Genomic DNA, 22,632 nt, shown 5'->3' on the forward strand with positions numbered 1-22,632 from the left:
CTGTTTTAAGTCATTTACACTTCACTAAATTATGTATTTTTTCTAAACCCAACAATATAAAGCAAATCTAAGTTTTTTAGATTTTTTTATGTTTCTGTCCTCTTTCACAACATTCATCCCCAAACATGACAGGTTGTCCATTTGGACGATCTGTTCTGACCACACTTTTTCCTGCATTTGTCATTAATTGTCCTGAATGCTCTATCTATATTTTGAGGTCTAGCAGAAGGTTATCCCTTCTCTCATGGCGGCCTGGGTACTTATCCACACTGCCACCAGACACACAAAAACTCTTTTGAGTTCTTGTGAAATTTATGACTAAGTCCTGTGTGGCTGGCTTGATGTAGTGTCAATATTGACAGCAGGGGAGCAAAAATATAATTTTCCTTTATGATATTTTTTCTCTTCTCTGAAAAAATGCTCTTCAGTTAATTTTTTTCTTTCAGATTTCCAGATTCATATAATTTCACTACAGTAAAACATACATTTGTTTGAAGGCTTTTCACGTATCTTTACCATAAGTACAAACAATACGCCTAGCCCTGCAATTGTTAACCATTAACTCCGATATAAAACAGAAAAAAAGACGACAAAGGAAACGAGGAAGGAAGCAGACAAGGAAGTACAGGGTACTTATTGGAACGAGACGCCGCTTTGTTCAACAGTAGGAGGGAGGAGGACAGACACACAACTGCTTGTTTTGCCTTGCACAAATACAGTCTACCGACCTGGACTTTTTGCGTTGTAATATACATTAGGAAAATCTTTTCTCTTCCCGGACTGAGAGGAATTCCGCGTAAGGAATGTCAAAGCGAGTGCGAAGCAGGGAGGTCTGCGCTGATTGCAGCGCTCCTGGTACGGTGCCAAACTAGCTAGCATTTACGTTAGCTGCCTAGCTAACCCGCTAACCAACCGCTACGTCCGGTTGGCTAAACTAATTAATATTTCGGAACTGTGACAAGTCATTGACAGACAGTATTAAATGTAATTGTTGTAAATGCGCTACTCGTGAGTAAGTTTGTTTGTAATGAAGTAGTCGCCGTGTAGAAATGGTAACTTATGTAATTATGAAACTGTATGTTTAAAATAATTAACAGTACTAATATGGAGTTAGCTTTACACTTGGTAGCATCCATCCGGAAAAAAAAAAGGTGATCTTACTTGAGTGACTGGTTGAAAAATAATATCGCATATATCCTCCGTGATTTTTCCATCAGAATATTTCAAAGAGGCGGCTTGAGACTATATGTGTGAATAACGGTCAGTGTTCACACATAATGGAGCTAGCTCATTAACAAACATCGCATGTGTTTTGCAGAGCCCCGTTGGGCCTCTGTGAACAGGGGTGTGTTGATCTGCGACGAGTGCTGCAGCATCCACCGGGGTCTCGGGCGACACAGCTCTCAAGTCAGGCATCTGAGTCAGTCTTCTTGGCCTCCGTCTCAGCTGCAGGTGAGTAATACAGGAGTACAACCCCCTCAAAACAAAAATCAAATGCAAATCTTTTCAGTCATCAGACATTCCTTCCACACAGATCAATGAACAAGGACACACAGTCAACACACTGCTTTGCCAAAGTTTGCTTAACCCTTGAGTTATTCCTCATTTAGCATGTTAAAAAAATCAAATATCAGGGTATTTATTTAGTATTTTATGTGACAAATCGACTTGGGAGTGAAATTATGCATTGCCTTCAAATATACATTAAAAAAAATTCAGAAACTTGTGATGTGCAACAGTATTCAGACTGCTCATACTTTGTTGAACTATCTTTTGGTGCCAATTACAATTGCAAGTATATTGTGGATACCTTTGTGAAAAGGTTTTACCTCTGCAGAATATCTCCATATTAGTAAGATCTGGTGCAAAGTATCGTTGTATATATTCCTCATAGGAAGGGCCCTCTTCTTGCCACTTCTGCATAAAGAGTAGACTAATAGTTTTTCCATCAACAAGCTCCCCCACTTGAGCTGTGGATCTCTGCAGATCCGCTTGAGTTGCCATTGGCTTCTTGGCTGTTTCTCCGATTCTTTCATTTCTTTATTTAAGGGTGTCAGAGTTAGGTCTGCTGGGTACAGATACTGACCACACTTGAGATTTTTATTGGGAAAGGATTTGGAAATTATATAAGATCTCAATAAAAAAAATAAAAAAAAAAAGATTTGATGTCTGTGGTTGTGGCATGACAAAATGAGAAAAAGTTGAAGGAGTTTAATACTTTTGTGTTCTTTAACTCCAGCTAGTTGTGTCTTGCTCTAGATGGTCCAGACATTATATGGCAATGGTGCAAATTCCATATGGGAACACAGCCTTCTGGATCCTTCTTCATCAGCGAGTGGGAAACGCAAAGCCAACCCTCAGGACAGAGTTCAGTAAGTGGGTTTTTAAGGATTTATATATATATGTCACTGCAGATTTTGGTATGCTTGCTTGCACTTTGTATAACGGTTTGCAGCAAACATTGATTTTCATACTTGGGGTCAGTGAATATGCACAATTGGCCCTCTGTGCTATGACCATGACTCATTGCGATGCAGTCTGAGCCAATTTGAAGAACTTCCTCAATCTTCCCATAAAATAAGTTTAGTTTGAAGAAGCATGAACAACTCCTAGTAGGCTGTATGTTATCAGTGTGATAGAAAAATAGTGAACTTTTATTTAAAAAGCTTATAGTCACAAAGTATGGAATAAGAAAACAGAATCTGCAGGATAGTGGGATGAATACAACATCCGTTTCTGGGTGTAAATATTTTATTAGTCGACTGTCAGACTGGTGGACTAAACACAAACATACATGTAAACACAGCCGTGATAGGTTCAGTTCACAAAGTGTGAGAAAACACATGCTATCAGCAATCAACAGACATGCAGAAACTCTCTCAGAGAATTGTTAGATTTTTTTCTGTTTTTAATGACCATAATTTCATTTAATAGTTTGCCTTAAATTTGTTTCTTAGTCTGAGTTCTAGTTGTTGGGAATCTGTCCGAGGTTTGAAAGTTTGTCCGTGAAACACAAAGCCTTCAGCTGCTCCGTGTCCTTTGTTGAATCATTCACTAAACAAGGAGAAACTCGTCTTGTCATTTTTACAATGCTCTGCTCATAGTTACAAAGCAATTATTGAGCAGTTCATTAGATAGCAGGGAGGGATAACTCCTGTACCGAATCAATAAGGAAAAAGAGACAAATGTGACTTGATGTGGACTTAATTTGACCTGCACTGTAAAAGTTCAACATCCTCTTTAAGTCAAGTGTCAATTAAACATTCAAAGTAAAGGTTTTTGGGTTTACAGTCTTTGGGGAATCTGGAAAGCTGCTGTGTCTTATTTATTATAGCTAGTCAGAAGAATAATCACTGAAAGGAAATGGCATGGCAGTCAGTGAAAGTAGAAATATTCCTTCAATTTCACCTGTGGGCTTTTTTATTTGCAGTCCCAACAAGACCGAGTTCATCAAGGCAAAATATCAGATGTTGGCTTATGTCCATCGGATGCCTTGTCGTGATGATGACAGTGTAACTGCAAAGGATCTCAGTAAGGTAAAAAGAAAAAAAATAGTTGTTTTTGATTATTTTCTTTTTTCATGAGTAGTATAAGAATAAAGACTTAGCATTTTTGTGTCGGCAACAGTGGAATCCAAATGACAGATGATAGTGAAATTAAAATGTTTCTGTGCTTTTGCAGAGTAAAGGAAGTTTATTTCTTTTTCTGTCATCCCCGTTGGGTTCATGTAAATTAATTTAGTCTGTGTAAAAAAAACCCCCAAAAAAACACATCCTGATACGTCCTTTTTATATACCAATAAACTGCTCTCAGTTCTGCTTTGAAACGCCACCATACATTTTCACATTTTGGCCAGGCATAAAATCTGAATATTAAAATCCAAAACTCTTAGATTTTGTAGATACTATATGCCATAAAGCATTTAAAAAAAAAAAAAAGCATTTACTTCAATAAATGTTTCAAACAATGAATGAATGAACCTCACATTTAAATTTCAACAAACCTCTCTTTGATTTTCGTGCAGCAACTCCACTCCAGTGTTCGGACCGGGAACCTGGAGACCTGCCTCAGACTTCTATCTCTAGGAGCACAAGCCAACTTCTTCCACCCAGTAAGTCTTGAAAAATGTGCTCAAAGTAAAAGCATTGCCCAAATTGTGCTTTTGCATCAATTCCAAAGTGCAAAATTTGCTTTATTGTGACTTTAGGAGAAAGGCAACACCCCACTACATATAGCAGCAAAGGCAGGTCAGATTCTACAAGCTGAGCTCTTGGCGGTTTATGGAGCTGATCCCGGAGCTCTGGACTCCAGTGGGAAGACGCCGATTGACAACGCAAGGTAAACTTACGTCTGAAAGCTTGTTTTGGAACTACTTTGTGGTATGGAGCAATTTGATGTTAGTTGTGTGGAACCATATAGCTTTAAACATGCCACATGTAGGAACATTCTGGGTGCGTTGACACTGCAGCCTGAAGTGACTCAATTCCGATTTTTTTTGACGTAATGCGACCTGTATCCGATCTTTTCATGGCAGTGTGAACAGCACAGGTCGGATTCTTTTTTGAATCTGATCCATATCCGATGCGTATCCGATTCAAATGCGACCTACTAACGTCCAGGTCGCATTCATCCGAACTGAATGTCACTGATTCTCAACAAATCTCACTATTCTGCGTCCTGATACGCACAAGTGGGAAGAAAAACAACAACCATAACGGATTATATGAGGATTAAGTCGTTAATATGCTGCTCCGGCCGGATAACAACTTCAAATGTGTAAGCTAAGCTCCACCGTTAGCCTCCATGTTAACTTCCGTTAACACTGAGCACTTCTTCTTTTTATGGCGGTTGGCAGAACACTGAGAACGCTGACGCTATTGCGCCCTCTACTGCGCATGCGGGACACTTTCAGGTCGTTTGCCCGTTCACACTGCAGAACGCATACAGGTCGCATTTACTGGCAGTGTGAACGGCCCCGGCAAAAAAATCGGAATTGCCAAAAAATCGGAATTGAGTCACTTCAGGCTGCAGTGTGAACGTAGCCTGTGTCTTTAAACAAAGAAGTGTGATTTATGTCACACCTGAAAAGCACAAAAGCTATTTCTGTACCCAGAGCTTTGTGGTGAGGGTTTGGTGTACATAAAAAAAAAGAAAGCTGCTAACAGTTATAGCTGTTCTATAAGTTGCCTAACTCTTTGTGCATTTGCAAACATCACTTTGTCAATGTGTTGCAGGAAATGTTACACACCCTATGAGGTTCCCACTTTTGCTACAAAACATTTCAAGCTGGCACATAAATCAATAAGTTGCAAAAGAAAATTTAATTTGGTGCAAATCTGCCTTTCCAGATCTCTTTAAGTGATGCCGTTAAAAACATTTGCATTCATTCCCACTCTTAATATGTTGCGGTTATGGATCAGTGTTTTATTTTGTGCAGAAGTTGCTGAGAAATACTTGTGGTGGAAAGAGGGTTGAAGTAGTGAAGCAAGGAATTTGAGAAATGTAATCTGTAATTGACATGACTCATGCTTTTTCTACAACGAACAATAAGGACAGACTCCAACGGTCTAAGCTGTTGACTGAATGCAATGCTCTGTTAATCCAGTTTAACAATGATATGAAGACAAAGAAAGTAAAGATATTTATAAGAAATATTTAGTACACATCACATAATACAGTATTACTTCTGGAAACATTTTTTTTTTAGTAAAAATGGAAACATCAATATTATGTAGACAAGATGTCAATCATTCAAAGTTTTTACATTGTGATAAAATTAAAGTAACAATATTTTTAATGTCCAACACTATTCACGTTAGATTTGTCATTTTTATCAGCAGATGGTGGTAAAACTTACTTTTCATGTGTCATACCTGCAGACAAGCTGGGCACCAGGAGCTGGCAGAGAGGCTGGTCGAGATACAATATGAACTCACTGACCGGTTAACATTTTACCTGTGTGGCAGAAGACCTGGTGAGTCTATTCAAAGTCAATGAATAGACTCTGGCTTCCTGTTAAGGTTTAACAGGAAGCCAGAGAAGCGAGGCTTTTGTTCAACCTAAAATACAGTTCAGGCTCTGTAATTCCTTGTAAATCACTTTTTTTGATTGCTTTGTTCTAGATCATAGAAATGGGCAGCACTTCATCATTCCACAAATGGCTGACAGGTAAAAATTTGTTTTAATCTGAGATTATTGAAAGGAAGAAATTAAAGACTTAAAATCTTTATGACATCCGTCTTAGTTTATAATATTTGGTTATTGAATTGAGCTTTTATTCTGAACCTGAAGAAATATTTAGTCGATATTTACCGTGTATTTTACTCTGTGCTGCATTGGATGGAATAGAAACAAGTAAGTGTTTATTTTATGTTTCTTTATGTGGTGGAATAGTTTTGGAAGGTTTTTTTTTTTTTTCCACCTGGTAAAGTAATTCTTTTGTCCAAAGCAGTCTCGATTTGTCAGATTTTGCAAAGGCAGCAAAGAAGAAGCTCCAGTCGGTAAGATGTCTTCAGTGATGGTAAATGTCTGTACAAACGGCTAAAAATAAGTGACTAATTCAGCTTTTGTTTTAGTTAAGTAACCATCAGTTTGAGGAACTCGCCATGGATGTTTATGACGAAGTGGATAGAAGAGAAACTGATGCAGGTTGGATTTCTGAACTTCTTAAAATAAAGCTATGTTCTGTATGCAGACTTGTTTTTTTCTCTTTGTACTTCTGTATTTACATTCTTATCTAATGTTACATGCAAAATACCCTCATGTTTCAGTCTGGCTGGCCACTCAGAATCACAGCACTCTTGTCACAGACACTACAGTTGTTCCTTTTTTGCCCGTCAACCCTGAATATTCATCCACCAGAAATCAGGCAAGTTTTCTTCATGTTGAAACCTAACGCTCTTGTGCAAGTAGCTGACATCTGAAGGTTTTTCTTTCCGCTTTCACGCTTTTGTGTTTGTAGGGTCGTCAGAAATTGGCGAGGTTTAGCGCTCACGAATTTGCCACCTTGGTTATTGATATTCTAGCAGATGCTAAACGACGACAGTGGGGTAATTCCTGCGATAGTCCAAAAGGTACATGGAGATTTTTGTTTTTACCGATCCATACTCGCATTGCTCATATATTTCTGAGCTTTTTTTTTTTTTTTCCAGGTAGTTTGTGTGTTTAAGTTTCCAATAAAGCACCAGTTCTATAGTTTGAACCAAGTAGGAGTAGTGTGGTATGAGTCACACATACAAGGTGTTAAACTGATGCTTAATCAAGAAATGCCAAACCACCCCCAGGACTGTTTTCTTTTACTTTGTCATTTTCAGTTGCACTTTTAGAAGAGGAATTTAAATATGCTCTGTTTAGTATCTTGATCTCTTCGTAGCTTCTCTCCTGCTTCATCACTGACTTTTCTTTCTGCCATCAGATAACGTTGAGCTGATCCTTCAGGGAATAAACAGTCGCCACAACAGTGAGAGCCAAGACAACGATCAACCAGATTATGACAGTGTGGCATCTGATGAAGATCCAGTACAAGAGGCCACATGTGGGGATAGCTGTAACCATGGAAGGACAAAGGTTTATTTTTTTTAAGAAACCAGTCTCGGACTGAACATCAGTACTTTTCTTGACATTTGAAATTGATAGCATCTTTTCTATTTGCTCTTTTTCTTTTGCATTAGAGCTCAGAGTCTTCTGATCTGTCTGATGGACCAATCACAGTGCAGGAGTTCATGGAGGTGAAGAGTGCCCTGACTGCGTCAGAGGCCAAAATACAACAGCTTCTCAAAGTCAACTGTCATCTTAGTAAAGAACTGCAGATGATGCAGAGCAAGGTTAGTTAAATTATGGATTATGTCATATGCGCTTAATTATTTTGTGAAACTATGAATAAAATGAACAGTTCTGCAGTGTTAATCTCTTTGTGGACATTAATTAAATGGTGGTATGTTAATATTTCAGTGCAAGTGTAGTTGTGGATTATTTCACCTAACAAATTGCATTTCTATCCTCTTTGAGGCGTATTGATTTGGTTGATTGCTGCCCTGAGCTGCACTCGTTTTAACATGTTGCCAGCCTAATGGTAATGTGCTGTTGCTGTCCCCCATTTCATCTGCAAATGTGCAACAGGCAGATGAAATTGATGTAACAGTGTGCTGAGGTGTCGGAGTCTCAGCTACTCATGGTTGGGTGGATTTTATGAGCTGATGCTGCTAAAGTCTTCTCTTCCTCACATTACATAAATTTGCATTAAATAAATTCTTAGTATTTCATCATCTTCCATCAGACTACTATATTCCCTTCGATTATCAATTAAAGACATGGTCTACATTAATGGGTTTTTTTTTTATGTTTCTAGACTACATTCGAGACATTTTTGAAACATTTTGGGGCTTTAGTGTATTTTGCTTGTCCTTGGTTAATTTACAGAGCTCAATAAACCTCTTTCAAATGCAAGCAGCTCTCACTGGAATGGTTACCAATTAAAACGGGTGATAAAAAGAGACAATATCCCAGCAGCACAGCAAACATACCTCTAAGAATCACCATTTAGCTGAACATTTTTAGTAGAAGATTTCAGAAAGGAACAGAAAATATAGCTTGGACTACTGCAACAGGTTGGCACTACTAAGAAGAATTATGAACTGAGATTGGATCGCTTACACCTCCAGAAAGCATCTGCCAAATACCACCCACAACCACTTTATTTCTTACTACAGTTACACATTTGTCTCTTCTTACATCCTTTTTTTTTTTTTTTACATGTCGGACATACTTGTTGTAGACATTGTTACTGATGTTTCAGAAAATCCTCTTCCGTTAACATTTCTGGTCACACTTGAGGGCAGCAGATTCAGATCAATAGCATGGTCTCTTTTTAGAAACATGATCCGGGTTATTCAGAAGGAAACAAAGATCCTTTTGTCTACTAAACACACAACTCGCATCCTTTCATTTCTCATATTGGAAGAAACTTCCTCATCAGACTAAGACGCTGTTAAAACACAGCATACTCTAAAGACTAAAACGGACATAATGCTTGATAGGAAAAAAAAAAATCACCTTAATTTCCTCACATTTAGTGCATTCTTGGCAAGATGAGGAAACGGTGTGACGGCAGTTTACAGTTGATTCTGTATTTGTTAGCATGCCTGTTTACTGTTTCAGTGCATAGGATGGATAGAAATACATTGTGATTTGCTTGTACCACTTGTTTTACTGCTTCATATGAGTTGGCTAATCCCACTGGTTTTCTGACTTGAAACTCAAATTTTAGGACATCATTACAAGTCTCTACTTCTGGAATACATCCTGTGTAAGAAACGTAGCTTAGTTGACCTCTTATACCAGTTTTAAGGCTAATTCCTTAAGAACTGTACTAGATTTTCTTCTTGCTGTCATTACATCAACTCTCTTTTACCCAAGTCAAATATCAGACACTTATCAGAAACACAGAGCTCAGATAATAGATGCCCTTATTTTGCTTTACTTTCCTAGAATGTAAACACTTTGACTAAATGTGGACAGTTGGAAAGTATTCTAGGTTGTATGTGGAAAACAAAACGATGTCGTCTTTGCACACATTTAGCACTTGATTTAATCTCATATCAACCCGTTATCTGGGCGCCTCACTGTGTTTCTACTAGAGCTAACGGAGGACTGCCTCCTGCTGCTGGGTTGTTTGCTTGTTTTTTGTTTGTTTGTTTCTCATCTCCAGGTACTGTACAGTGTTGCTAACTTTTATATTCAGATTTGGCATATTTCACAGTCAAATTGTTTACTAAACTAAAGCCCCAGGCTTGAAAACACAGCCTTTTTTGTCTGCTGTTGTGTTGAACTCTACATGACCGGGATGCTTCTAATGCAATTATCAGTTAATTTGTTTAAAACGGGTTTTTTTTTTTTTTGACATACTTTTGAATGTTGCAAACTGTCTTCTTCGGTTATCCAAATAATGTCCTCTCTGCTGTTCTTTATTTGCACTCTGTTGAAAAGTTGCATGTTGAGGATTTTTTGCTCAGTAAGCTGTAAAAGCCACGTTTCTCTCCGTCATTGTTTTCCCTCATAAATAAGGGAAACCATTTCTGGTGGGTATTCTCACGAGAGTTTTTATCAACATGCTTTATCAGCATTTCATTTGTCAAGGAGAGCTCTCATTTTGTGCGATGGAGCATTGCAACAAAGAATTTCCTTTAACCTTGAGGCTTATCTGTTGATTACAGACCTATTGTGGGGAAAGCGACCTCCAGCCAAGATTAAATTACATGCCTCTTTGTTGCCCCCCAGCTGAGCTCCCTGCAGACTGAAAACACAACGCTTAGATGGCAAACCCCCGGCGGACAACAACATCCCCAGGGGCCCTTCGGTCGACATCCACCCCGCGGAGGTCGCGCCATGTCGATGTATGAGACGGGCTCCGCTCCAAAACATTTCTCCCACCGAGCGGACACGGCTCGCCAGGACGACGGAGTCGTTTTGCAGCCATTTCCCACCAACGTAAGCACGCGAGCAGCGGCGCTCCTGCTCCTGCTCATGATCGTTTAAAGTGACGGTGCTTGGCTTGGGGCTGGCGTTGGATTTTAATTTATTCATTCAGTCATTTACTGCATCTCAATGGTGTTGCTCAACTTGGTTTGACCCCTTCTCTAGATTGGGAGGGGCCCTTTGGGGACAGCTGCCTCCTCCCTCCCTACCTTCCCCTCTCCCCTGTCCTGGTCGTGGGATGAGAGATCTCGCAGGGTTGAGTACCAAAAGTCCCCTTGGCTCAGTTGGAGCCTCCAGGGACGCTGAAAACTGTCCTCTTGCTTGACCCCACAGTCTTTTCTCTCCAGACCTTGTCTTTGAACTTCTTTTTCTGAGTATTGGCTGCATGCATGTACCTTAGTACCTCTGCTACGGTCCAGTCACTTCAACAAACCCGGCAAGTTTGGAAGTAAACATTAAATTAATGAAATGTTGCACAGATGCTGTCTGAATGATCACACTGCTGCAGTGATCAAGATTAGAGATGCACTGATTCGACTTTTCAGGTTAACTTTTTGATCTTAGGTTTTGTATAGCTTTGACTGAGACCAATTTTGAGTTAATTTTAAATTATTTAAGCTTTTTTTGTTTGGGCTTCCTGATGTTTGCATTTTGCTGCCTGTGAGTAGTCAATCTTAAACAGACTTGCATTGAAATTCATGCATGTTAAACTGTCTTTATACGTTATATTCGCCATTAGTGCCATTAGCACTACGAAGAAGCCACTCTATGTGTTCTCTTAGAAAATGTAGATGCTTAATGCTGAGATTTATAAAAGGCTGCCAACATTTTCAAATCCAGTCCATTCTTTTACAGATGGAGGTCCTTTCTGTTATCTGTGTAAAAAGTCCTGCTCTTCCTCACTGTCTTGCGTTATGAAGGAACGGCAGAAATCCAGATTAATTTAGTTTCCTTTAAAATGATTTCTTCGGTCCGTCTATGTTTCAGACAACTCACTGATACTGAAAATGGCTAAAGTTAAATGTTGTTCACTCAGTAACAGTGTCCAAACTGAAGATTGCGGTTGTCAGCATGTCCTGGTAGCACGGTGCATTCACTAACCTGAAAAAGAGACGATTTTTGAGTTTTCGACCAGTCGATCAAGCCTAAAGTCAGTCTGTTCCATCTACAGTTGATTCCTTGGTGCATCTCTATGAAAACATGAGAACTTTACACAAAGCACTTTCGGCATTGTACACTGATTACAGAACACTTAGCTACCATCCGTATTTTATTACATCTACTAATTGCATCAGCTGTGTTGTGAATGTCTAAAAACACAATCACTTGATATTTTTTTTCTCCTCCTTTTCTACATTTGCTTTAGAATGAAACATTGATTTTTGAAATGCATGAAGTAAATTTTCCTAATTGTACCGAGCGTTGTAATCATCAGTCACTCTGTGTTTGACTGATAGTAATACATTGGTGTCATTATAGGGCTGTAGTCTTGGAGGGCACGGTACGATGTTGGAGAGCGACTATGACACTACTCCAAACCACTCTGAACTCGAGGAGACTGGGTAAGTAGGAACGTTGTGTGTTTAAATCGGATCTGGGTCCTTGAGAATGAAAATTTAGAGATACTATAAAGGCGGATGCTACTAAAAAATGTTCGGTGACAAGTAGTGAGTTGTTTTTAAATGACAGGGCTCCCTTTTAGGACCTAACGATTAACATGTCCAGACTATGTACTAAATTTAACCCCTAGAGTACTCATTAAATTTACCTTGCACCAGGACAATATAAATATAAAATCTTCTTCCAAGACTTGGTTCTAATTTCACTTTAAACTCTACGGTTAGGAGGAATTCAGTGTTTGTGTTTTTGTGTTTGCAGCAGCCCGGTAGCAGCTCCTGACTCAGTGGAACCGGGGGTGGAAGGTGAAGAAGACGCCACCCTGCCGTGCACCGAGGACGTCATCTGCAAGACGGAGCAGATCACCAAGAACATCCAGGAACTCCTGAGAGCTGCACAGGAGACCAAGCATGAAAGGTACAGCAAATCATGTGATGCCGTGATTTAAAATGAATTAAACCTGTTGAATGATGCATTTCTACCTGACTTTAAGGAGTCGGCTATCTTTTAGATTTGTTCAAGCTGAAGGTTTCTCAGCTTCCTAGTCAGTGCCTTTTAGAAGCCGTACTATGGGATTTGTATGCCACTTGTTTCACAACTAGCCTGTTAACTGATATATGCCGAGTTGTAAGCTAAACACAGTCACATGTTGAAGGAAACCAGACACACATGCTAACGACCTGGAATTACTGGTTTGGAGTCTGGTGGCCAGTTGGATGTGCCTTAACTGGCTCTGGCTGTTCTTGCAGCTGATGGAAAGCAATCACTCATTTTCATATTTTTTCTTGCCTGTTGTCTGCAGACTCGATGTCTGCTCTTGTTTTCAGTCTAAACCTTTTCCTTTATCTTAGCTGTTTGCTCAGATTTGTCATGTAGCCTTCTGTAAATACATGGGAACTGTTTGATTCCAATAACTATTACAATAATTATAGATACACAAGTGAACCACTTTGTTTAGAGATCATGGGTTTTATGATATATGTGTTCTATTGACTGCCATCTAACTTCTCTTAATGCCGTATGAGTAGTGTCTCTAGTGAGATGCGGCAGCTCATTGAAAGTACTGGCATTGCTGTAAAGAAAGAAACATGGTTTTTAAAATCACATTAACAAACATGAGGAGGAAAAATGGCTTTACTTTGAGAACCATGCTAAAAAAGCTACATTTATTTTGATGTCTCTACTCAGAATAGCTTTTAGAATCTGTTTATTCAGCATTTTGCCTCTTCCAGCTTTCTGCCGTGTTCTGAGAAGATCCGTATGGCCGTGATCGAGATGGCCGCCCTATTTCCCAAGGTATTCACTTCTTGAACAATCGGCAGATTTGTTGACGGGTCTTAAATATCCCCCTTTTTGCTTTAGGAGCATTTTTATTCATCTTTTCGCCTTTTCCTCTCGACAGAGGCCGTCCTCGGAGACGGTGCGAAATTCTCTGTATCTGCTGACTTCGAGCGCGAGCCGACTTCACGGAGAGTGCCAGAAGGCGGCAGAGCACAATCCCTGCCCATCGGACATCCAGTTGGTCACTCAGCAGGTCATCCAGTGTGCCTATGACATTGCCAAAGCTGCCAAGCAACTCGTTACTGTCACAACCAAAGAAAACAACAACTAACCTAAACCCAAAGACACTCCTCAAGCACTCAATGCGCAATCCATCTGTTGCAGTGCTAGGCTTTCTTTTTAATCAGTGTTATATTTCTGTTTCCTCAACGGTAATAAGTCTAAGCATTCACACACATTCCTTGGGGTGGGAACGTCTTACCAAAGGATTCAGAATCATAAAGTCATCAAAAAATAACTTTTGTCTTTGTGCAGTGCATTTATGAAAAGACACATCCTTACCTCGCAGAGTTAAATCCCTCTGGTTTCCGAAAGTGCAACGTTGTGCGCTTATGGAACCGAACCAGAACAACAAGCAGCTCTAAAGAGTTTCTTTGTGTTTTTTCTCTTTCTCCTCAGTACTGTATTTGACATCTATTGTGGTTCTTGACGTCTGCGTTCTGGCTTGGTCCAAAAGATTCAGACCAGCAAGGATCACAACCGATAAACCCTCCCCAGTTTACTCCAGTGACGATGGTTTATTTTTCTAATAACTGTTGTTTTAGGAAACTGTGGCTGTATCGTAATCTAAAATCTTTGTGATGTTGCTTGCTTAAAAGTGTACACCCGTTTAGAAAGCCGACTGTGACGAAGACACAAAACGCCTTCGGTGTATTAGACTATGTTTCAGACCAGCACACTTTCATTCCATCCAGCAGATTTATGCTTCTCTCTCTCTCTCTGTCTCTCAGCTGGTTGAAGATCTCTTCTTTAGGTAAAGTATCAGTAGTTATCGGAGTTATAATGTTACAGCCATACTTATGATGCTGTCTGTGTGTGTGACTGTGTGTGAGGGGGCGAAAGTTGCTCTCAAATGCGCCCTCCACGGCGGGATGTGTGAAAACCACTTTGAATCGATTCCAATAGCATTATGCAAATATGTAAGATGTATGTATCCATGCAATTCTTTATCAGATTAATCCAAATGCTATTCTATTTAAAAAAAAAATGTATGTCATACCTCTAAACAAATATCAGTGTTTATTTTCATAAGCTTTTTGTTTAACACAGCTAACATTCGTCCTGCTGCTTGGGGCATCCCAGCTGGCAGTTAGTCAAAGATAACTTGTGATCTCAGTGTATTTGCTGTGGTGCTGTAATCAGGTGTTTTACACGCTTCCTGTGGTCAAATGTGTACTGCTACATGGCTTACAGCCCACAATAAAATAACCGTAACCTCCGTGTTCCTGTAGTAAATCATAGCGAGCCAGACGAGTTTGACCCAGTTGTGGAAATGAACTGTCGTTCTTTTCATGTTACTCAGGTTTAATTGGACTGGAAACACGTGTTCACTGTGTTTCCAGGAGGCTTTCTGTTCCAAGTCAACGATTGCATTATGAGAAATAATCTTCCGTAGTTCACTTTTAAAGCTACGGCTTGACGTGTGTTTGACAGAAAATGTATTTCATTCAGTTGAAGACGTTGCAGACTGTATCGCGCATTGAGAAAAGTGCTAGGATGTTTTCACCTTATTTAAATGAGACCACAATTACTTTAAATTTTCTTTATTTAAAATGAACCATTTACAAGGTTTTAATAGCTTTTGGGTTTTGTGAATGTTGGACTGCAAACAAGTGTCAGAGTATTTGAAGTATGATTATTTTAAATGCATATTGGGTAATCTTGAGCAACTGAGAAAACATCTACCACAATCCCCTCAGTGTATTAATAATGTAACTGACGTTGCATTTATTAAGCTAATTTATTTTAGCCCAGCTGTCTTTGTTTTTTTAATGAAGACTTGATGTGTAACGAAGGAAGCGTTGGAGAGAATCACTTTAGGTTTGTTTCTAATATCCTCCCCTGAACATTTATCCTCCAACTCTTAAGGCCCTAAACCTGCAGTCTGCCCCGGTTAGTTTTGTTTTGTGCATTTGCACTGCAACAGCTGTACTTTTAAATTACAAATGATGGTTTTTCCAACTATCTGCAGAGTAAAAAAAAAAAAAAAAAAGTAAGAAAAAAACTAATTTTGGCAACTGAATAAATACACTTAAGGAAATTTCTAAAATATTTGAAGCTTTTTAGGGAACTCTGGTTGTTTTGTATCTTATTTTGTGTCAGAGATTTTCAATCTGTTATAGTTTAAGAAAGAAAAAAAAAGTTTAAACTGGCGACTGACATCTGATGCCAAGAGTGAAAATATTCAGCCAATCAGAAACGTGGTACTACTTTCCTCCACCGAGGTTGACCTCACAGGTTCAGGCTAATATTAAAAATACTGGGTCGTTTTTACTATTTTTACTCTGGTAGATGTGATTCAAAAATAGTTAAAGGAGGATTATTAAAACTGAAACTCGCCTTTTAGATGTGTAGGGAACCATAAATAAATGTGAAAATTGTTTCACATTTTCATGCAAAAATATTTAAGAAACTTGAGACCTAGTCATGTAATCCATATGAATTGGGAACTTTAAAAACAATCTTCTAAAAATATATATATTTTTCTAAGTGGATATTACCAGAAAAAAAAATCTATTATCTTTAAAATCCCAGAATATTTTTTGTGAGAAATTACATTAAATTTGTTTTGTTTTTTGTCTCCAGGGATACTAATGCTCTGAATGAAGCTGTACAATGGGATGAAGGAAAAGAGTCGCATATGAAATGTTTTACTGATTCCATACCCAACCTTTTTTTTTCCAAGCCAATATCGATTGACAAGGGGAAGTTAAAATAATTATTTCAAGACAAGGGCGCCTACACTGAAGTCACATTTCAAAGAAAGTGTGTTAGTTTTGATCAATTATACAGTTAAATAAAAAGCTGTTATCTTAGAATCAACTTTTAAAAAACGAAAGAGGAATTGTATTATTTTGCACCATAAAATGTTTTTCTTTTCTTTTTTTCTTTTTTCTTTTTTTTTTGCATTTTGAGCCTATTTAGTCGTTCCACTCTGGCGTCAAACCTGGTATTTAATTCGCTGTAAGTTTGAGCCTCCTCCTGCCTCCATTGTTGAAAACTCCGTCTTGCGTATAATAAACTATAACTAACCTCAACTTGCTCGTTGTCTTTATTTTGTATTTTTTATTTTTTATTTTTTTTTTTTTTGCGTGTGTCGCGTTTTTCTCGCTCCCCTGCGTTATTTGCCACCTGTTGGAGAAGAAGAAAAGCGGCGGCGATGATGTGGGCTGGAAGCTCTTCCACACCCATCTGACAAGAATACAGTTCCGGGTTTTTCCGCTCTCGGGGATTTTTTTTTTTTTTTTCTCTCAGAAGAGAGTTGTGGTTGCTCTGTCGCCGCTGTCACAACACGGCACGATGTCTCTTTTATTGGACAATCAATTTGCAGAACTTCCTGCAGACAAGTCTGTTGACACTAAGACGTTCTTGGACAACGTGTCGACCCTGCCTCCGTTTTTCGGTGAGTAAAGTCCCACCTGATCAACTAAAAGAACTCAGCAGGTGACTTTTATTCGAACGCCGGGCTGATCAGTTTCCGATAGGTTATTTCAATTACTTAACATTTGACTTTTATCTCGGTGCGATCGCTTTTTACGAGGAGATATTTCAATTTTACGCAAAAGAAACGGCAGCAATGTCATGGGGAGGAAGTTAGATCTGTAGCGGTGGGTTTATATAAAGAGAAACTGTTTAGACGCTGAACAGAGCGAACATTGACCCCATTGTGACTTTACTGAAACTATCCATTCAGTTTGTTTTTTCTTTTTTTTTCTCCACCTCTCCCTGAGCTCCCGTTCGCGTTCACTCTGCCCTCTCAGCTGGGCACATGCGCCGTGAAGTCATTCATATTTCATTGCTGCGCTCTCAAATGTCCGTTTCTCTTGCAGACTGCTTGGGATCAAAAGTGTTTTCAATTATCAAATCTGACATTAATGGGAATATAACGGTGAGATCCAGGCACACTCTCAGCTCTTCTATGTATTTTCATAATACTGCTGTACATTTAAATCGCCAGATGGGGCTTAATGGAGCACTTCCTTTTATGCAAACCTTGAACCAAATGTGCTTTTCTCTTCTCCTTAGAAAATTAGAGCAGTTTATGATCAGGATCCTGCAAAGTACGTCACCTTGCAGGACATTGTGGAAGCAGAGAGAGAAACCCACAAAGGACAATGGCCTAAAGTGGGAGCGACGTTGGCTTTGATGTGGCTCAAGAGGTGAGCTACTTTCTCTTCTGCCATGAAGTAAAAGTTTTTATTCCCCTTGAAATTTTCCTAACTTTGATGGACTTTATTTGGATTTCATAGGAACGGTTTTTCCTTAGAAAAATCTCAAAAGTGTGGCAGGCAGACCTTTGTATACAAGGCCCTTCAATCAGACACTCCACAGTAAAATACTGTGAAACAAATTGCTGTTTTACTGGGGAAAGCTATTAGTCGTCCACTCTACAAATCCGGCAAAAGCCGTAAGAAGTTCAATTTGCACTTTTCTCCAGATTTAATACAATAAAGCAGATTTAATACAATAAAGCAGATTTAATACTATGTTATTTCTGGTCAGAATCTGAACTTTTGCACCTGCATGTGAAAGAGTACATGTATCATAAAACTAATTCTGCAGATAAACATGAAGGTACCATGCCTGCCATAAAAAGTTATCAAGATGTGTCATGTTGTGGGGATGCTTTACTTTAGCAGGAAAAGAGTGCGCAGAATGTGTCACCCAGTTAAAGGATCAGGGTGCTAGGTGGGTTGGAAATTATGTTTGCGCATAATTTCCAATTGTTGCATCTGCCTGGCCACTCAGATGCTCAGATGCATTGCCTAAAGAGTGGGATGTTTACTTCAACTATGAGATTGAAATTAAGATTTCTTTTGGATCCAAAGATAAATGTATTGCCTTCAATAATGAATATAGCTGGTAAATTAACAACAGATGAGGAAAGATTCTTGGCTGTGTGTGAGACCCCCTTTGTTGGTTACTTTACTAGTACAAATTTACTTTGGCTGCATAACAAACTCAGAGTAATTTCCTCAGCGCGACCTGTTGTCAGTTGTTCCTGGGTGATCCTCAAACGAGCGTAAAGGAATTCACTAAGATGACAGAAACATGTAGTGAAGTCGAATAAAGTAAAAGTCGAATGAAAAATGGCTAGAGGCTGCAAAAATCTTCAGACTTGGGTAAAAGGTAAAAGTTCACCATCCAGCAGAACACCGATCCTAAGTGGCAGTAAGGGCTGACTCAGAGGCGATGAAGATAAATGCAGGTCACACTTTTCAGATTTTTGTTTGTAAAACAAATTAAACATTTATAACACTTGAGCACAACTTAGTGTTGATTTAATATAACACACTGACATTTATGGCTATAACATGACTAAAGAGACATGGATACATTATACTTTCAGCTCCCATAGATCATGCAGCAATAGATGGGTGTGCTTTCTGCTCCCTCCTGCAGGGGTCTCCGTTTCATACAGGTTTTGTTGCAGAGTTTGGCAGATGGAGACAGAGACGAGAACAACCCTAACCTCATTCAGGTCAATATCACCAAAGCCTATGAGCACGCTCTGAAGAAATACCACGGCTGGATTGTTCAAAAGATTTTTAGCGTAAGTAGAGGGTCAACGTGGAAGAAATGTCTCATTTGAAAACTGAAATGTTTTGTTGGTATTATGTTACTCTTGCACAATAATCTCCTGCATCCAGAATATCACCCTGGTTGGTTTTAATCTAAATGTTCATCAAATCCTAGTTATTTTGATAATTAGGATAAAATGCTGGTTTCTTTGTGTTTAGTAAAGGCTTTTCTTCTGTCATATCGTTCAAAAGAGCAAAGTAACAATATTTCACAGGTCACCTCAGTGAGACCAGGACAAGCAAAAACATTTTTCTACACCTTTTGGTGTGAGCGAGCGGTCATTAAATATTGAGGACAGAACAGAGGTAATGACGCACCATGTGTGTAACAGAGTAGCGTTTCTTGTGGACGGTCTTCAGCAGCTTCGATTGGTGATGCAATTCTCCAAACAGATGACTCAACTTAGTCTCTAGAGGTGCGATGATAACGACAAGGTGATTCGAAACATTGTTTCACTTGATTTAAAAAAAAAAAAAGAATTAAAAATCAGATTGGCTCCCCAAAAGAAGCTTCATTCAATCACATACGTATTGGCAAAGTGTCGGACCATGTATGAACTCAGAGTGGGGTTGTTTAGCCAGCAGTGCTTAGAAACAGGGTACAATCTAAACCCTGTGGGAGTTTAACTATTCCGCCCAGGTGCAATACTGAAGTTTGACCACGAGTTGGCGTCATGTTTACCTAAAACATTTCAACACAATTGTCTCTCACTGATTCAGTGGTTCAGAAAGCTTTGGTTTTGCCATCCCTGAAACAGCTGTGTGTGTGTATGTGTGTGTGTGTGTGCGCGTGCGTGTGTGTGTATTCCAAAGAGAAATTGGATGTTTTCCCAAACGCTGAGGTTTCCAAATGACTGCCGACATTTCATCTCCATATTGAAGGACCAAAAGGACAAAACCTTTCCTGCACTCCGTTTAGCCTTCCTAGTATCTGCTGAAAGTCTCACTCTTTCTCGCTCTCAGGCAGCCTTACTGAACCGCAGGAATGTCTCGACATGTCAGTAGTTTCTACCTTTTGTTTATGTGCACATCTGTTTCGTCTGATTTAATTTTAAGCTCCAACTAATGCTAAAAAAGCATTTAACTTCTTCTTACCTCAGCAGTAGCTTCCACACCAAAAGCTGTTGCTGTTGCCGCAACCTGCAGGTGCTTTGTGTGAATCATTCGCCCCTCACAAAAAGATAACATTTTTGAGATTCCAAGCTGCAGAGAAAGCTGAAAACTGGACATGTTGTGTGCAAAGGACTCTTTTATTATTTAATTTTATACTGTGAAGTTGCGTTAGGTTAGAAAAATTATTTTCTCTTTTTGTTTCCTTGCGATATTATGCAGACTATCATGTGACTTTTGAGTTGACACAGCATTACACTAACTAGTGGTTTCACTTTTCCTCTCGGTTTCTCTGTGTGTGTCCTTCAGGCAGCACTAATTGCAGCTCCCTACAGATCAAACTTCCTCAAGGCCCTGTCAAAGGGACAAGAAGTTAAAGACGAGGACTGTCTGGCAAACGTCCGTCTCTTCCTGGTAAATTACACGCCCACCGTAGATGCCATCTACGAGATGTACTCAAACCTAAACGCAGAGCTGGACTACACAGTTTGATGTCTGAGGATGAAGCTGGGCTTGAGGTTCAGGAGCGACCCACGACTCCTTCAGGGCGTAACTCGAGTCCAGTTTTTAAAGGTTATTACAAAGGAATGTTTTGCATCTTTTTTTGTTCTATTTATTACTCTGATTAAACCTTGCTTAATATATTTTATGTATAATTGGTGTTATGGATATGCCCATTCCTTAAATTGGATGGAAAAGTTAAAAATGCTTTTTTTGAAGGATTACTAAAGTTAACTTTATGTTATCCTATAGTCAGGATGTTGTAACAGTTGGTTTTTGCTGCTTTATTTATGAAATCACTGTGTGCCTTTCATCTCTTTTAATGTCACCAAAGAAACTCAATCATCAAAGAAACATTCCTTTCATCTTTGCAGGTGTAAACCTTTATTTTCTGAGCCCTTCCGCTAACCAACGCTTTGTTTTGACTGAGTAAGGGTTGAATATTTTTCATTTTGATTTTTTTTTTAACCAGTGATGTTTCACATTTTACATCCTTCCTGTGAAGATAATGTGAATCTTTTTTTTTTTGCAGCGTCCCTTTTCGTTGCCTTCATTGTCTTGTGTGACTTGTTTCTAATTATCATGCGTGGCAGAGTGTCTGAATGAAATCATCATGTCATATGTGCATGTATTAATAGATCATTTCTGATTGAATACGCTGACAATAAATAAAACATTTCTGATAAATCATCTGCCTCGGAAACAAAATGTTTTTTAATGATTGTAGTTTAACCATCATACACTAGATGGCGGTATCCACCTATTTAGTCCTCAAGTTTGTTCTCCTATTTCTGTATGTTATATTTATATAACATTATAATTTATTTCTCTGATCTGTTTCTGGAAATGGTTATTTTTTTCCTCTTTGTTTTTAAGAAGATATCCGTATTTTGATGATGCATGCAAAAAGAAAAAATTCAATACACTGAATTTTATTAAGGGACAATCTGTATTCCACATGTAGCCTAATCCTCTTAACAAGCCATGCTTTTCCTCGGCCCACTCTTATTTATCTGAAGTGTGTTCCAGAGGTCGGGGAGGCTCTGGTTCCTCTCCCACAGGAGCCTGAGCTAATCGTCTCTGAGCAAGAGGAACATGTCCGGTTTATCAGCAGCCTTGCACAGCAGAATGGAAAAAAAAACTTCCCAGCGAAGCTGTGATACAACAAAATAGGCACTGCAGTTCATTGAACAATGCTCCAGCGACGGTTGCCGACTTTAAACTAAACATATTTCTCTAAAATGAGGTCATCTGTTGGCGTTGAAGTTTTTGCTGCTAATGCCCCCATTCATGCAGACTGTATAATTAGCTTTTTAGCAGGCTACTTAAAGTGTCTTCACGTTTCGTTTCCATGATGATCTAAGCTGCATCAGTGTTGCAGCGTGCTATTTAGGAAGACAGACGAAGTAAAAGGGGGTACATCCAGTCACATTTAATTCTGGTAATTTGAAAGAGACGTTAAAGGTCTTTCTTTATTATTATTGTAAACAGTATTTTTGAAAGTCAAATTATTATTCATGTTTCATGTAGAATGATGGAATAAATTGTTGGGAAAATAAAAAGCTTATCGAACCATCACTAGAAACAACAGTCAGTCCTGCAGGATAATTACTTGATATTCACAAATGGACGGAAATTTAACACAACTTTACAAATAGCTTTTCTCTGATGGAGAATGGCTCATTTATAAAAGTGTAGCTCCTTTAAATGTTAAGAACTTGCATCACTAAAAGGTATTTACAAAATAAGCAATGCAGTACACTAAACTCAGGAGTAAAGCTCTAAATCC

The 22,632-nt window shown here is 38.9% G+C and overlaps 2 protein-coding genes across 8 annotated transcripts; both read left to right on the plus strand.

Moving 5' to 3' along the window:
* Positions 1-607: 607 nt before the first annotated feature.
* git2b (G protein-coupled receptor kinase interacting ArfGAP 2b) lies at positions 608-16,477 on the plus strand. 7 transcript variants are annotated; one of them, XM_016679831.1, is made up of 21 exons: positions 608-855; positions 1,319-1,452; positions 2,260-2,372; positions 3,431-3,536; positions 4,025-4,111; positions 4,208-4,338; positions 5,880-5,974; positions 6,123-6,168; positions 6,349-6,354; positions 6,452-6,500; positions 6,576-6,648; positions 6,771-6,868; positions 6,962-7,073; positions 7,415-7,566; positions 7,671-7,823; positions 10,276-10,485; positions 10,639-10,728; positions 11,953-12,035; positions 12,352-12,507; positions 13,323-13,386; positions 13,493-16,477. In XM_016679831.1, the coding sequence occupies exons 1-21, from the start codon at positions 804-806 to the stop codon at positions 13,700-13,702; spliced, it is 2,220 nt and encodes a 739-aa protein (XP_016535317.1). In that variant the 5' UTR covers positions 608-803; the 3' UTR covers positions 13,703-16,477. The 7 variants fall into 7 exon arrangements, with proteins under 7 accessions (XP_016535317.1, XP_016535314.1, XP_007568358.1 ...); XM_016679828.1 differs by having other exon boundaries at positions 609-855; positions 6,449-6,500; XM_007568296.2 differs by lacking the exon at positions 6,349-6,354 and having other exon boundaries at positions 609-855; positions 6,449-6,500.
* Positions 16,478-16,836: 359 nt separating this feature from the next.
* Positions 16,837-21,533, plus strand: LOC103149259 (glycolipid transfer protein-like). The gene is made up of 5 exons (XM_007568330.2): positions 16,837-17,053; positions 17,481-17,539; positions 17,677-17,810; positions 19,054-19,204; positions 20,652-21,533. Exons 1-5 carry the CDS (start codon positions 16,951-16,953, stop codon positions 20,832-20,834), a joined length of 630 nt encoding a protein of 209 aa, XP_007568392.1. The 5' UTR covers positions 16,837-16,950; the 3' UTR covers positions 20,835-21,533.
* The last annotated feature ends 1,099 nt before the right edge of the window (positions 21,534-22,632 follow it).

The sequence above is a fragment of the Poecilia formosa genome, unplaced genomic scaffold, assembly GCF_000485575.1.
Source record: "Poecilia formosa unplaced genomic scaffold, Poecilia_formosa-5.1.2 Scaffold6, whole genome shotgun sequence".
Classification (NCBI taxonomy): domain Eukaryota; kingdom Metazoa; phylum Chordata; class Actinopteri; order Cyprinodontiformes; family Poeciliidae; genus Poecilia; species Poecilia formosa.